The sequence below is a fragment of the Phacochoerus africanus genome, chromosome 10, assembly GCF_016906955.1.
Source record: "Phacochoerus africanus isolate WHEZ1 chromosome 10, ROS_Pafr_v1, whole genome shotgun sequence".
Lineage (NCBI taxonomy): Eukaryota > Metazoa > Chordata > Mammalia > Artiodactyla > Suidae > Phacochoerus > Phacochoerus africanus.
This window is the reverse complement of record NC_062553.1, coordinates 113,259,735-113,276,857: the sequence shown is the minus strand read 5'-3', so window position 1 is coordinate 113,276,857 and position 17,123 is coordinate 113,259,735. Positions and strand designations below refer to the sequence as shown.

The 17,123-nt window shown below is 37.1% G+C and overlaps 1 protein-coding gene across 1 annotated transcript in view; it reads right to left on the bottom strand.

Annotated features, from left to right (window-relative positions):
* Positions 1–17,123, bottom strand: part of COL25A1 (collagen type XXV alpha 1 chain) — a 441,616-nt gene that overhangs the window by 23,218 nt on the left and 401,275 nt on the right. Inside the window, exons 21-25 of the mRNA XM_047799010.1 lie at positions 14,901–14,945; positions 13,638–13,715; positions 5,436–5,480; positions 1,720–1,764; positions 403–483 (exon numbers count right to left, since the gene is read on the bottom strand). Of these exons, the coding sequence (XP_047654966.1) occupies positions 403–483; positions 1,720–1,764; positions 5,436–5,480; positions 13,638–13,715; positions 14,901–14,945 (294 nt within the window). The remainder of the gene's footprint in view (positions 1–402; positions 484–1,719; positions 1,765–5,435; positions 5,481–13,637; positions 13,716–14,900; positions 14,946–17,123) is intronic.

The following is a 17,123-nucleotide window of genomic DNA, read 5'->3' as shown; positions in this document are numbered from 1 at the left end:
AAAAACATAATCCTATAATATTATACACATAAAGAGAACACTTTCCAGAGCAATCTGTTTTTTAATTATTTTATATGTTCTGGTTTATTTTTTATTATGGTTTATTCAAAACTGATCAGTTACCACATCTTACGTAAACCATGTTAATGACTACCTATATTTACTTTACTATATTCTAGTGAAGAAAATTCAGAAACATATAAAGGTTTATTTCATAATTCATTTGGTTAGATCCTTTAAAAATTTTTTTAGAGCCTTAGTTGTAGTAATTAACCAATAACACCTCAGATATTTAAAAATAAAAATATTAGATGAACCATTAGATGAGACTGCAGCTAACAATATAACCATTTTCTGATTATTTATCTTTATATGAACACATCATTAAAAGAATAAACATACCGGCAATCCGGGAAGACCAATTCCTCCTTTTTCACCTGGCATACCTGGATCCCCCATGTCCCCCTTTGAGCCTTTGAGTCCCTACAAATGATATGGTTTGCATTTAAGAATCATACTGACCATTGATATTTACATCCTAGGGAAAAGAGAATTCCAGATCAATTCTGTCAAGAGGTGGGTCCCATGCTGACATGATTCTGATTTTCTTTTCTTTCTTTCTTTTTTTTTTTTAGGGCCGCATGCACGGCATATGGAGGTTCCCAGGCTAGGGGTCCAATTGGAGCTGTGGCAGCCGGCCTACATCACAGCCACAGCAATGTGGGATCCCAGCCGTGTCTGCAACCTACCCAACAGCTCATGGCAACGCCGGATCTTTAACCCACTGAGCGAGGCCAGGGATGGAACCCGCATCCTCATGGATGCTAGTCAGGTTCGTTAACCGCTAAGCCATGATGAGAACTCCGGATTTTCATTTTTAAGTACAGTTATCTCTTAAAACAATCATCTACATTGAGTCAATACCATCTCCCCCTGTAATGGAAGGAATTAAGTTCTATTAATCAGGCCATTTAAGTACGAAAATCACTTCTCATGATTCCACATTTATACCTGGCAGCTAATGCTGTATCACCAGCCTGAAAACAACTTACTGGATTTAATGCTCAAAGGAACAATACACATTTTGAACCAGGACCTAGTGTTATTATAACACACAAAGGTCCAAGTAAATTTCTCCTATCTCCACCCATTATATCCTTTTATCCCCCTTAAATGCAGGCAGGAGATCTAACTACCAACAGTTTTCATTGGTCCAGAATCTATAGACAGGCAAATCATTCATGCACACTAATGTTCAATTAATGATTAGAAATGCTTCCACTTTTCTAGCATGTTCTTTTATTTTGGTCTTTTTAGGGACGCACCCGCAGCATATGGAAGTTCCCAGTCTAGGGGTCCGATCAGAGCTACAACAGCCGGCTATGGCATAGCCACAGCAATGCCGGATCCTTAACCCACTGAGAGAGGCCAGGGATAGAACCTGCGTCCTTATGGATACTAGGCAGATTCGTTTCCGCTGAGCCAGGACAGGAACCCCCTTCATGTTCTTGTTTTGTTCTCATGACAGCTCTAAGGCGTGATCCAGGATGTAGTTTTTATTCTCCTTTTACAGTCAGGAAATAGACATGTGTTTTTTTTTTTTTTTTTTTTGTCTTTTTAGGGCCGCACCCACAGCATATGTGAGTTCCCAGGCTGAGCCACAATGGGAACTCTGAAAAGATGATTCTTTAGATGACACTGTGTATCTTTGAAAATTACCTGCTCTCCATCAACTCCTGGGACTCCTGGAGATCCTGGTTCTCCCTGTTAAGATAAAAATTGATGGTTAGCTTCTTATTTACTATTGGTAGCATACTAAATAAATATGATGTAAAAAATGATTCTAGTTGGTGACAATACAATTTAAGTTTCAGCAAATGCATCCTAACCCAAGAGGACATTATTACATCATGGTACATATATATACCAAGTAAAATATCATTTAAAATTTTTTTAAAAACATTTTTGTATATCACATATAATAATACATATATGTAGTTGAGATCTAGGGTTTTAATCTAGCTATGTGAGATGCAGGCTAAAAAAATTGGTAAAATAAAAATAATATCATTTGATGGCTGATCATATCTTATAGCAACAACCTATATGACTCAATTTTTTTCTCCTTAAAAAAATCTGTATAAAAAAAAATCTGTATGATTTCTCTTATTTTCTGATTAGGGAAAAAAACAAAAAACATGACAGTTGACTTAAGAAACAATAAAATGCAAGGCCCCATGAATTTATAATATTTAACTTCGCATTGTTTGAACAGTGAATCCAAATTCACAATGATTATGAATATGCTATTTCCAGATAAGCTTCACTGAAGGATATAATAAATCAGATAATATCTTAATCCACATAAAATTACTTTGGGATCAATTCAATTTCCTATACTATGCTAGGAATGAACTAAATTTACTATTCACATTATGATTTATTAGAAAACTTGACAAACTCTAAATATATGGATTTATTTTTTCTTTACTGAAGATGTTCTATTAAAACAAATTTAATGTCCAGTCACCTTACAATTGGAAAAATACTGAAAGAACAAATTCTTTGAAGGGCAAGATATTATTTTATATTAATGAGTCATTTATGTAGATCCCATTATAAATGTTTCTGATTCCCACACTGTGGAATCTTTGTGAAAACACTTCTTTGGAATGTGTGAACGGCCTGCCTCACAAACAGATTTCCAGGGAGTTGACTTCAGGCAGTATTTTTCTAGAAAGGCTTTCTTGGTGATGTTATAAACCACAATATTGAAATGGCCAGGGCTCCTTTCCCCGGTAAAAAATTTAAGAGCTATTGGCCACAGCATGAAATCTGAGCCTTCCAAATGTTGAAGGAAGGCATGAAAATCAAAAGAAAAAAAAAAAAGAAAAAAAGAAAAGGCCTTTTTTTATTCCAGGTTTCCTGCTCTTTGTGGTAGTGGCAACGTTTATTTTACCACAAACAAATCTGTTGAGGTTGGATGCAAATGACTAAGCCCCAGTTACATCCAGTCTGAACACTCATCAATACCCTGGGTCCAATAATGGTTGCTTTGCTAAACTTTTATCTTCAAAATGTGACCCATTAATGTTTACAAGAAAAATAAAATTGGTGTGTTATTCATTTATCCTCCACCCACCAGAAGTAGTTTGTAAAGTTACTTGATATATAAGAAGTCAAACAGTTCTTGTTTCATAAAGGAAGGAGAAATGCTAATTGAACAAGTTCCCATTCAGCCAGAGGCTGAGAGTCCTGCATGAGACTGGGTTTTATATTTGATTCATGCTGCACTTGCTGACTCCTGGGCAATGGCACACCTCACTCCAATGATCCCGACCTTCTCAAAGAGAGATCAGGGAAAGAATAAAGGACCGTGTCAATTAAGCCAAGATCTCAATTATCAGATCACTGTGGGGTGTGTGAGGTAGGGCAGAGTGACACACACTGGGAAGGGTGGCAGGGAGAGACTAACCCCCTCCCCACCCTACCTGTCTAGACATTCGTTTGGTCAATTTCCCCCTGCTTTTCAGTTTCAGCTCGGAGTCCTCCTTGACCCTGGGACTGAGAGGAGCCCTTCCGTATGCCTCTTAACCAAAGCACTTACTATTAATAATTATGCTTTTACTCACCTTCCTCCATCGCTCGGCTGAAAGCTCCCTGCTGAAACCCCTTTCTATACCCTATATCTACTAGATACTAGTTCTTATCATGGAGTAGAGGCTTAAACATTAACCTTTGGTTAACAGCAATTGGACTATAGAACACAAGGGTTGCAGGTTTAATGATACAGCCCTCTTGGTTGGGGAGTCCTTCTTGCCTTTTTCGGGTCAAGTACCTTTTGGGCTTCTGCAGGCCTTTGGGCCGTGAAGAAGAGTCAAGTCTCAGAAGTGTTTGAGGTTTGTAGGGAATAAGGCACATATTTAGCATTGAGGACAATTTTGCTTCTGGAGACTTGGTCGACTGAAGGGATAGAGCAAGAACCTTAGAGGTTGGTTGACTCTACATAGAGGAGAAAGGAATCTGCAGATTTCCTTCCAGGTTTGCTAGTCCTTCTTACCAATATATTAAAGAAATATATGAAAGAATAAAGATCCAGGCCAACTTGCTTACTAGGAATAAAGACTGTACATGATTGGAGCATTTTTTGTCTTACACCTCTTAGGGACCAGAATGTGGTGGAGAAATAGAAATTAAAAAAATCCCTAAACTTACATTAATGTTATACATGAAATCTGGTTGAAATTAGAGTCTGTGTTCTAAATATATCTCACATAGCCAAGGACCTCAGTAATATTTTACTGAATATTCCTTTTTATAATAGAAAAATAATTGTTTCTATATGCTAGCTTTCTGTTTTTAAGTATCTTGAAAGAGAAAAGTACAAAAGCTGGTGTGTGTGTGTTATACTTAGCAAATAAACTGTCTCAAGAGGCATAAGCAAAAGATGGATTTCAACACTACTTGAATCTCCTACAAAAAACTCAATGACGAAAGTCATGTTTCAACACGTGTAGCTCAGTTCTGAAAAGCTAGAATCACTGACCATGTGTTAAATTGATCAAACGTGGTGGAATAAGCTTTGTTTAGAGGGATAAAGCTAACGCCATCAACAAATTTTAGATATATTTAAGTAATTTGGTTTCTATTGTTCATAGTTGATGTTTTATTAGGTGAAATTTAAATGGCAGAATGTTTGAATATATATAATAGTATGTGTTATAAAAATAACTGAAAATTGTCATCTGTGAATGCATCATGCTAAAGCTTTTCTTGTTCTTTTTATTATAAAAGATTTAAGGAAAGGATCTTTTTTAGTGTCAGGGTAAATTTCCTTCAATCCTCCTCTAAATATTTTCCTTTTTCCATATACCACATTTATTTTTATTTTGTCTTTTTTTTCCCCCCAGTGCTGCACCCATGGCATGTGGAACTTCCCAGGGTAGGGGTCAAAACGCAGTTATAGCTGCAGGTCTACACCACAGCTCACAGCAATGCTGTATCCTTAACCCACTGAGTGAGGCCAAGGATTGAACCCATGTCCTCATGGATACTAATTGGGTTTGTTACCACTGAACCACAATAGGAACTTCCCATACCTGTATTTAGTGTTTCTTTATGCTTATAATTTCTGTCAAACTTCTTTTTCTTTTGTTTAATAGTCTCTGTTTCTCTCAGTTTCCTTCCTGTAAATTTAATACCATTCCTATTTCTCTCCCTTCTTTCCTAATGTTTATTTTTTTTTCTGATCCTTCTTTCTTCAGCCCAGATCTATTCTTAGCTCTGTTAAGCAGTATTGCTTATTTCAGCTCCTCCAGTATTTTGTAAGATTTATTTTCAAAGATATATATATACATACACACACACATAAATATTTAATATGGGATTTTCCACACCATATGTGGTAAATAAAAACAAGTAAAATGAATAACTACCTTTGGCCCTTGTAATCCTTGAGGTCCAGGTGGTCCAGGGGGACCCTAAATCCAGAAAAGACAAAGTTTTAAAAAGGAATAAGTATATTTATTAAAATGTTTGCTTTAAATAATAAGTACACAACACCCCTCCCCCCAACTTCTATCATAATCAAATATCCTCAGGTATAGACTTATGAAGAGGCAAAATTTTGCCAGTTACAGGTTTATAAAAACTACCTACTTGTATGCAAAAACAACAACAACTACAAACCCAACACATTTATGTCAAGATAATACTGAAGATGCCTTGGAGTTGATTTGTAAGGCAATTGGAAAAATTGCTGCTTTGTCCCACATTTATGGGGTTGATGAGCTTCCTAATATTACCTGTGTTTCTACAAACCCTTTTCCCTTCCCCACAGAAAGACTTTGATTTCCTAAACACTAAAGAACAAAGCCATGTTATTAAGATAAGGCCAAATGTTTTAAAGAAAAATTACTATTTTTCTTGACATTTTATAAAGCAAAGTGATCCAATGAGGACAAAAGTTATAAGAGGTTATTAAAATAAGAAGATGTAAAATTAAATATCAGATAAAAATAATGGCTACATTAGTACCATTATGACCAGCATGCATCAATACCAAATACAAAGTCACAACCATAGAAATCATGCAATAGGAGTTACCGTGACAGTTAAGGTGGTAATCCTCTGTTGGGAAAATGCATCGATAAAGACAGAGTTACCTAATTTGTGTGCCAAAGTACAGTAATACATTTCTAAAATAATCAACTTTTAAAGCATGTTTTGGCAAGATTATTGTCTTATACGGAATTGGCAAGATACTGAGAATATATTATCCTACCTTCAAATGAATACCATAGATTGTAAAGAGTCTCTTTAAAAATATTTTTAGAATTTTATTTAAAAATCTATGGGTAAAGGAAAAAGAAAATGTAAAAATTTTAATTCACCTGACTTAAATAGATTATGTATTAAAATATTATACATGGGTGGTTTGTCAGCATAACTGTGAACTGAGAAACTTTACTGCTGCTGTTCATAAAAGTTCTATTTCTAGAATACTTTGGAGAAAACAGAAACATATAATTGTATAAGTAATATTTTTTTTTCTTTTAGTTTGCATCTCATTTGTTGCACTGTAATTAGCCTGTGTGTGTGTGCACATGCCATGACCAAAAATAGGAGGTGAAGTGGAATTAATCTTGGTTTTTTAAAAAAAATTTTCTTTTTAGCCACACTTGTGGCATATGGAAGTTCCTGGGCCAGGGACGGAATCTGAGCCACAGTTGTGACCTACACCACAGCTGTGGCAAAACCGAATCCTTAAACCCATGGTGCTGGGCCAGGGATTGAACCCACACCTTCACAGTGACTCGAGCTGCTGCAATCAGATTCTTAACCTACTGAGCCTCGCCAGGAATTCCTCATCTTTTTTTTTTTTTTTTTGGTCTTTTTGCCTTTTCTAGGGCCGCTTCCCTTGGCACATAGAGGTTCCCAGGCTAGGGGTCTAATCAGAGCTGTACACGCCGGCCTACGCCAGAGCTACAGCAACGCGGGATCCGAGGCGCGTCTGCAACCTAAACCACAGCTCACAGCAATGCCCGATCCTTAACCCACTGATCGAGGCCAGGGATTGAACCTGCAACCTCATGGTTCCTAGTTGGATTCGTTAACCATTGCGCCACGATGGGAACTCCATCATCTTTTTTTTTTTTTTTTTAATGTAAAGTACTAGAGTACCATACCAAAATATATTCTCTCCACGTATCAATCTCTAAAACAACCAATACCCAATTCGTGCATCGTTTTTGTATTAAGATTTTCTAGTCTAAGTCTTGTGCAGAAAGTTCTGTAAGGCCTATAATCACTTTCTGTGATCTCAGAGAGGAGAATATTTTCCATCAGGAGCTCTGGTCATAGAGAAACACTATCTAATTATAAGTAACTTGTGAATATTGGTTTAACATCATGCCTTTGATTTCCACTTCTCCATTCCAATTCTTAATTCCAAGTGCTGGTGCTGTTTTTTTATGGTGGTCGTTGTAAAAAATAATTTTAGCATTATTGATCTCACTTAAAACACTGAGTCTTCAGTGACATGGTGTCATCTTTCCTCAGAAAACAATATATTTCTGTATGTATACTGGTGGTTCAAGTTTGTAATTCCATCATAAAATCAGTCATGATCCTTTAAGCTTCAGAGAAAACAGGGTAGAAAATATAATGAGTGTCTCTAAGATAAATGGCAAAATGGGCACCAATTGGGGGCATGGTTATGAAAAAGTCAAGGCCCAGATTTTTATACCATTGTATCTATATAACATAAGACACCACTTAATTTATTCTTAAGGGATTCACCTAGAGCAAGAGTTGAATTTACGGTTATAAGAAAACAACTTCTTTGCTCCAATATGGGTAGATGAGTCACTTTAAAAAGACTATTAGAAAATTACAGAGTAGAAATAATTTCTTTACTATTGCCTTCCAGTTAATTACAAATTACATTTTTAACTAGAAAGCAAAACCATAAAACCTTAGAAAGGGAAGGAGTTTCAAATGCAAACTCAGAAGGTTTTCAACCTGTACCACATATGGTTCATTTTCCACCTGAACACAAAACTAGTTTGTCTTTTTTAAAATTTAAGGATAATGACATTTTATAATGAATTGCATAAAAATAAAAGAATGTTATTTTTGGTAACTGAACTATCCAATAATCTTATTCAATAACTATTTGTGAGACCTAAAAATTATACAGGGCCAGTTCCACCCAGGTAATAGAAGAGCAAATGACCGAAAGCTAAGCCAACTTCTCAAAAACATTTTTACTGCCATCCTGGAGAAGCAGAGTGCAGACATTGAGACACATCCTAAAGATACTGGCTCACTTTGGATTTCTTGTATCTGGTTCCTCTAAGCTGACACTACATAAACTCAGCAGGGTTCTCTGTTGAACTTCAGTAGTGATTTGAAAACCAGAACTTTTTGGTACTGATGGAGAAAGACATGACATTCTCTACAGAGGCATGAGGTGAGATGGGAGGCATGAATTAGAGCAACTGTAAATTGCTGGAAGCCTAGCAAGCTGCTTTGTGATTTATTCTCTGCTGTGATTATGTGAATCTTTTTAAAATTAAAGGTTGTTTTCTTTCACTTCTCATAATGATGCAAGCTTAAACTCACCATGATTTACACTAGGGGACAGGTTTAGTTTACATGGTGTTGAGAAATTTTAAAAGCCTGAGTTAGGACATTAAAAGGTTTTGCTACTAATTCTGGAAACATAATCATCTTAAATAAAAACCTAAAAAAATGGCTTATGACAAATGTTTATGTAAATACAGGCATACCGCAGAGATACTGTGGGTAAAGGCTTCAGACCTTCAAAATAAAGTGCATATTGTAATAAAGCAAGTCACACAAATGTTTGGTTTCCCATTTCAAATAAAAATTATGTTTAAACTATAATATAGTCTATTAAGTGTACAATAGAATTACATGTAAAGAAAACCAATATAGGGAGTTTCCTGGTGGTCTAGTGGTTAGGATTAGGCACTTTCATTGCTGTGGCCAGGGTTCAACCCCTGGTCTGGGAACTGGGATCCTACATCAAGCCACTGCATGCTGTAGCCAAAAAATAAAATAAAATAAAATAAATAAATAAAATAAAAAACAATAAAAAATTAAAAATAAAAAAATGTACATGCCCTAATTAAAAAATACTTTATTGCTCAAAGATATATTATTCAACACAGGGAATATAGCCAATATTTTATAACTATAAATGGAGTATAATCCTTAAAAATTGTGAATCACCATATTGCATACCTGTAAATTACATAATACTGTACAACTTTACTTCAATAAAAATTCTTTATTGCTAAAACATGCTAGCCATCATCTAAGCCTTCAGAGACATAATCTTTCTGCAATAGGGACATCAAAGATCACCATGACAAATATAATCAAAATTAATAAATTTGAAATATTGTGAGAATTACTAAATATGGCAGAGAGACATGAAGTGAGCAGTTGCTGTTGGAAAAATGGAGCCAACAGACTTGCTTGGAGCAGGGTTGCCATAAACTTTCTTTTCTCATTGTTTTAAGATTTTTATTTTTTCTATTACAGTTGATTTACAATGCTCTGTTAATTTCTGCTGTACAGCAAAGCGGCCCAGTCATATATATATATACACATTTTTTTTATATACACACATTTTTTTCACATTGTCTTCCATCATGTCCCATCACAAGTGACTAGATATAATTCCTTGTGCTATACAGTAGGAATAAACTTTCAGTTTGTAAAAAAAAATCTTTGAAGTGCAATGAAGTGAAGCACAGTAAAAGGTGTGCCCATAACAATTTTCAATAGTGGTAACAGTAAAATTTTATATTTCTAAGTTATATTTTTACAACTGTAATATACTTATCTATCTAATTATCCTAGATTTTTTTTACAGTTTTTTTTTAAAGGAAGCAATAGCGAAATGAAATGGACAAAACAATATTCATCGCTAGTTAGAGAATTAGAAAAAATGTCTACTACTTCCTCTCAATCTAATGGCTATTTAGTTTAATTTATTTTATTATGGACACAATCTACTACATTGGGAAAACAAATGAATAGTTTTGAAGTTAAAAAATAACTATAAGCTATTTACAAGCACAACACATAGTTGCTGAAACAATCTCATAAGAATAATTCTTATTTATTTATTTATTTATCCTTTTGCTTTTTTAGAGCCACACCTGTGGCATATGGAGGCTCCCAGGCTAGGGGTCGAATCAGAGCTGTAGCTGCCAGCCTACACTGCAGCCACAGCAACACCAGATCCACGCCACGTCTGTGATCTATACCACAGCTCACAGCAACGCTGAATCCTTAGCCCACTGAGTGAGGATCAAACCCGTTTCTTCATGGATACTAGTCGGATTCATTTCCGCTGCACCACAATGGAAACTCCAAGAATAATTCATCTTTAGGTTGAGATATAAACGTGAACTAGTTGACTGTGATGGATATTGACTGGTTTATAGTCATATAGAATTTGAGGTAAAAAATGAAATTGAGCTCATCTATCCTTCCATATTGAGTTGTAGGTGTTAGATTTTTTTTAAAAGTACAGTGGGTTAAAGCAAATCAACAAAGTGTATTCAGGAGCTCCTAAAAAATAATGCTAAGCATAACAGTAGATTTTATGGATGCTTAGAAAAGATCTATTCCAAAAAAACCCCTCTTTCAGATCAGATCAATGAAGTATCGCTACATTAACAGTTTTCCCCAAAATGATCCAGCTAGTCACTAGCAGAGGGTGAAATCAAAACAGATTTTGGATTTAGACTAAAAGCAGCTTGATCCATTCATGCAAAGGATGCTTTAAAGCACTTCCACAATTTTTTCAGAAAATGGGCTTGGCCAATAACATTGTAGCATATCTTGGAAGATGAGTGAGTGGATACCTCTCAAAGATAGTGATGAGAATTTTGGTACCATTGGAAGCAGTTTAAGGGAAATTTAAAATATTGCTAATAATGTTGAAAACTATATCTCTACTTTTTTTTTTTTTGTCTTTTTAGGGCCACACCCATGGCATATGGAGGTTCCCAGGCTAGGTAATCAGAGCTGTTGCTGCCGGCCTACACCACAGCCATAGCAACACGGGATCTGAGCTGTGACTGCGACCTACACAACAGCTCATGGCAATGGCGGGTCTTTAACCCACTGAACGAGGCCAGGGATGGAACCTGCATCCTCATGGCTCCTAGTCGGATTCGTTTCCACTGCACTAAGACAGGAACTCCCGTGTCTCTACATTTTTAAGTAAAAACTCTGACAACATAGTAGGTAATCAAAACTTCCTGTTCTCCCCCGCTTTCTTTACACATGAGTTATCGATTAATGGGGGAAAGTGACCAATTTAGAAAACTGGTTCCAGAACTTGACTATAGCCAGAGGCTACTGATTGTGTCTAATCCACCTGCACTGAGGAACACTAATTCGAGCTGCTGACTGAACACACTGCTCAAGCAACATTTCTCTAAGCAGTAAGCATGCTTCTTTTTGTGCTTTACCAGAGCAAGAATAGAAAGAATAGAAGAACAGGCTAAGCTGAAGACAGATTCTGTAAAAACTATTTCATAAATGCTTTACTAGTTAAAAATGATAGTTGGAACAAAAGACCCAAAGAAATGTAGATCTACTATAATTAAATAATATTAGCGAAATCGTATGGATGGAAAAAAAAATTCAAAAAAGTACAAAATGGAAAATATTTAAAACACCTAATCTGACTTTCAAGCAAAAAATGGGTTGTGCGTTTGAACTAAGTGTATTCACTAATTCAGCCAGTACCAGTTTATTTAATATTTACATGTCCAGACCTGGGGTGGGCACACTGGAAGATACAAAATAAACATAAGACAAGTTTCCTGTCAACAAATAATTTACAATCTGGTAAGAGGCAAGACTAAAGTAAATTATGGGGTTTGAGAATAATTAAATGTTAGACTACTGGGCCCTGATTGCTAATATTTAAAAGGATTAAGAGGAGACTCTCATCTGGGTGGCAGCAATGAACTGCTGGATCGTATTTAGATGGATAAAAGAAAGAAAAAAGATGAACCAGGAAAAAAGAGGGAGATTTTTATGGATAAGATAGGTATGTTGTGGAGAAAAGAAAAAATTCTGTACAGGGAAGATAGGTTTATAGAGCCTTTCAAGTCAGATGGAGAAGTTGGGGCTTGACAGAGTGGGCAAGAGGGGTCATTTAATTTTCTGATCAGACTACGGTCATTAAAATAGGGATAAATTAGGAAAACTAGTCCTGGAGTCATATACAGGATGGATTAGAAGGGCAAGGAAGCACTAGGGGAAGAAGAATTGGTTAAGAGCTTGTTGAAGTGTTTGATCTGAGATAAGCACGATGCAGACCTGGTTGGGAATGGATAGAGTGGGGGGCAACCTCCAGGGATTCTCTGAAAAAGGAAAGAGTAGCTTCTGGTGTGGTATAATGGATAAAAGACTAAGAATAGTTTGAAAATGGCACTAATAGTTCCATCTCAGAAAATTAGAAAACTTATGGTATCATTAACAGAAACTGGTTAGTTGGGATAGGGAATCATTTTGACAGGTGGGAAAGGTAACCAGTATAGTTGTGTGTGTTGGTGGAAGGTGTCAAGGTAGAGTGGACATATTCCTGCACAGCTAAAAGTATATGCAGATCAGACTTGGAGATGAAAGGTTTGGAAGCCATACCAGGGAGTGATTGTACCAAAACAAGATCCCAGACTTGAGAATACCCCAAATTAGGGGATGGACAGAGAAATTAGAAATACTAGAGTAGATCCATCAAGGAAGAAAACTGGAAGAAATGAGAGGAGAGAGTCAGAGAAACCAGGAAGAGTTTTAAAAGGAAGTGATTTAATGTAAATGTCACATAAAAGTCAAGAATGATGAATACAATGAGCCTGACCTAGAGGTTATTGTTGACCTTTATAAGAGGCGTTGCAATAAAATGATGATACAGGATAGACTGCAAGAGTCTAAAGTGAAAATGAAAAATAGGAAGCCAAGATAATGGATATAAGCCACAGAGTCTGCAGGTTTTAACTTAGTGAAAGAAAAAGAAGTGAATGGTAGTGGTGGTAAGAGATATTTGCAGAGCACTTATTATGTGCTGGGGTCTGTTCTAAGTATATAATCTATATTTGATCCTCACAACAACCCTTTCTATGTTTTGAGGCAGTTACTTCTCTTGTGCTCATTTTAAAGGTGAAAAAACTGAGGCACAGAGAACTAAATAACTTGCCTTAGCTCATATACTTAGTGAGCAAGAGATCTGAATCCAGGCAGTTCCAACTCCAGAGCCACAGAGCTCTTAATGGCTTTGCTAGGGTCACTTTTCAAGCAAGGAGAAAAAGACTGGCAAACGAATGCAAGATTTAAACCAGAAAAGACTAATGTGTATCTAAAGGTGGAAGGGAAAGAAAAGGAAAGATTGAAAAATGCTAGGAAAAAAAGAGGATAAGCTAGGGCAGGGAGAAGAAGATGGGGTCAGGAGATCAGGGAGAAGGTATGCTTTGAGCAGTGGGGCCCTCTGACAGCTAAGGGAGTAAGTGCTGATATTTACACACATTGCATGGGTCTCATCAGTGTCACTGTCTTTGTCAGGGCAGGGAACAGTCACTTACTTGCAAGGCTTCGTGGAGGTTGCCATTGTAGTCTATGATCTCAGTGGCTCCTTGATCCCCCTTTTGACCAGGCGGTCCCTATGAAAAAAAATCAACCAAGGAAAAATTATGAGGGTTAGGGTAGAATGTAGAAGGGACAGTGGCAAAAACAGAAATAGCAACATGTAGCTCCCCTGACTATCAGTTCCTGGTTATGGCCCAATTGTACTTTGGAGTAAATATTCATGTTCAAAGTTTGTCCTTATAGCAAAGGAGGCAAACGACTTCTAACTTCCTGTCTGTGATAGGTTAAAGATATTAAACCAGATAAAAAAGAGATTTGATTCAATCTTGAAAACTGTTTTCCAAACATTAGAACATGTAAGCTAATCTGATTTGACTTGTAAAATTTTGTTGGCTCAATCCATATTTATTATAGCAACCCCTAACTTTTTCTCCTCATCTATACCTTATAGGCTGCTTCCTTTACGAAGACAGAACACTGTACTGTAGGAAATGCTTGACAAGAATACAACTCCATTAACATTGAACCAAATAGGGAACACATTTTTTTTTTTTGGTCTTTTGTCTTTTTAGGTCCTTACCCACAGCGAGTGGAGGTTCCCAGGTAAGGGGTCCATTTGGAGCTGTAGCTGCTGGCCTACCCCACAGCCATGGCAATGCCAGATCCAAGCCGTGTCTGCGACCTACACCACAGCTCACAGCAATGCTGGATCCTTAACCCACTGAGCGAGGCCAGGGATTGAACCCGCAACCTCATGGTTCCTAGTCAGATTCATTTCCGCTGCGCCAGGGTGGGAATTCCGGGAACAAATATTTTTAAGGCGTCTACCCTACTCAGTATCTGTCACTGAATTTCTATTAGTCATGGTCTAATTCCCTGCCTATATTTAAAAAAGGCTCTGAAAATATGATTACTTTTTTTTTATAATCGGGTTAATTGGAAAGTGGAAAGTTGTATTAGGTGGATGGCTATGGGTTTGCTCTTGCTCATTTGACAGAGAGAAAGTAGACAGAAAGAGTTCTTTAGACCTTCTCCTTTGGGACTTATTTTCGTGTGTCAGAATCTACATACTCATTGCTCCTGGTGGCTACAATGAAAAATAAGAAGAAATGGGGGGAGCAGCAGGACTAAGTGAAGTAGTCCACCTCTAGTGGCGTTATTGGGTATTCTTAGCCCAAGAGCCTTGTGAAAAGCCACACGGACACATACTTCAAATCTAGGCTTGGCAGAGGCCAAAAGCATAGATGAGATACACTCACCCTTGGTCCCAGGGCTCCAGAGTCCCCTTTGTCTCCACGATCACCCTTTCCCCAGTGAAAAGAGAAAAAAAAAACCCAATTAGTAGTGGGGCCAACAGTCCAGAAATAGCTCAAATCTAAGTATGTTTTTAATACCATACAGCAGAACTTTTTTTTTTTTTTTTTTTTTTGCTTGCTTTTCAGGGCCTCACCCAAGGCATATGGAAGTTTCCAGGCTAGGGGCTGAATCGGAGCAGCAGCTGCCATCTTGTACCACTGCCACAGCAACTTAGGATCCAAGCCTTGTCTGCGACCCACACCATAGCTCATGGCAACACTGGATCCTTAACCCACTGATCGAGGCCAGGGATCGAACCCACATTCTCATGGATACTAGTTGGGTTTGTTTCCACTGAGCCACAACGGGAACTCCATAGCAGCGACTTTCATATGAACTTTTGAGGTGGAAAATAACAACTGGAAGTACAATAAACACTGTGGGGCAGATGCTTCTGTAAGATGACCCTTAAAGTGAATTAGATTTCCCCCTTCAGATGACAGATTGTCTTGAAACAACAATACATGGAGTAACTTGCTGACTAGGAATCTTCAAAACAAAAACAAGTGGTTTCTATGACACCCAAAGTAAGCTTTTGCCTCTCAGATTGAGCCATGTTCTTATTTTGTGTGAAGAGATTTGGGGCAAGGAGGAAAAAGCCAACCAGTTAATTGGGTTGTCTATTCTCTTAGGAGAAAAATGCAGATAATCAGGAGAAGGAAGGGATAGAGGAAGCAACGGAAGCTCATTCTAGGGAGACTTAGAAGGCAACACTCATGAGGTGGGCTTCTTTCTGATGATGATCCAAGGAAAAGTTTTCTATTTGTATAGGAGTCATAGCCCTCAGAAAGTGCTGAAGTAGGCAGCAATTAGCAGGACCAGGTTGGCAGGGCTGAAGGTCAAGAGCAAGGCAAAGCTAGCTCTCTTTTCTTTTCTTTTGTCTTTTTAAGCCCCCATCTGCCGCATATGGAAGTTCCTAGACTAGGAGTCAAATCCGAGCTGTAGCTGCCGGCCTACCCCACAGACACAGCAACTTGGGATCTGAGCCGCGTCTGGGACCTTCACCATAGCTCACGGCAATGCCGGATCCTTAACCCACTGAGTGAGGCCAGGGATCAAACCTGCATCCTCACGGATGCTAGTCAGATTTGTTTCTGCTGAGCTATGACAGGAACTCCATGGCTCTCTTGTTTTTCAATGCAATATGAAAAGCCTCTAAATGTCCATCTATGTGTTATTACATCCCTCTTCCTCCAAGTGAAACCAGGAATCATTTAAACTTCAAACTGCAAATGCGTCACTGAGAACCCTGAAAATTCTCAGAAGTCTAAATTTTAGAAAAGAGATTCGAACATGTGTAGTTTGAAGTTACTTTAAAATAGCCTAAAATTTATAGAGCCCTTTTCCTAAATAGAATTCAAGGTATTTCAATATGTCTTTCTACATGTTCCTGTAAACTGGAGAAGGACCAATGAAGATAAGCAGGACAAGGGATTATAATTTTTCCATCCACATTATGTTAATAACATTGACTTTAACAGTTAAATTTGCTACGAATGGGGAATTATTAGTTTATGCTCTCTTCTTCTCCACTTTTCCATGTTATTAGCTAATAGCATCTAAAATAACATGATTCTGCTAATACTATATAAGTTATTGCAGGTACTGTAAAGAGCATGATAAAGGGGAGAATTTCACTTGGTGGTGAAATTTTAATGCAATGAAGGAAGTTAACTGACATAAAAAGAAAGTATAATTTGAACATTATCACAGAAATAGGAAATAAAAAATAAGATTATACTATACATAATTTAAATTCAGTAAAATACTTAATTTTTTCAAAACAAGCTATTTTTTCTTTCTTTCTTTCTTTTTTTTTTTTTGGCCTCACTTATAGCTTGTGGAAGTTCCCAGGCCAGGGATTGAACCTGTGCCACAGCAGCGACCCAAGTCACTGAAGTGACAACGTTGGATCATTACCCTGCTTTGCCACAAGAGAACTCCCAAACAAGCTATTCTCATGAAACAGGAAATACAGTTGCTCTTAAATAGTCTGAAGCATAAGAATATAAAAACAAAATGAAACAAACCAATTGTTCTGAGCTATCACAGGGATGAAATATTAATGCAATCCCAGTGAAAGAGTTTGACCTAAAGTATGATTCTCTGTGGCAAAGGCAAAAAGC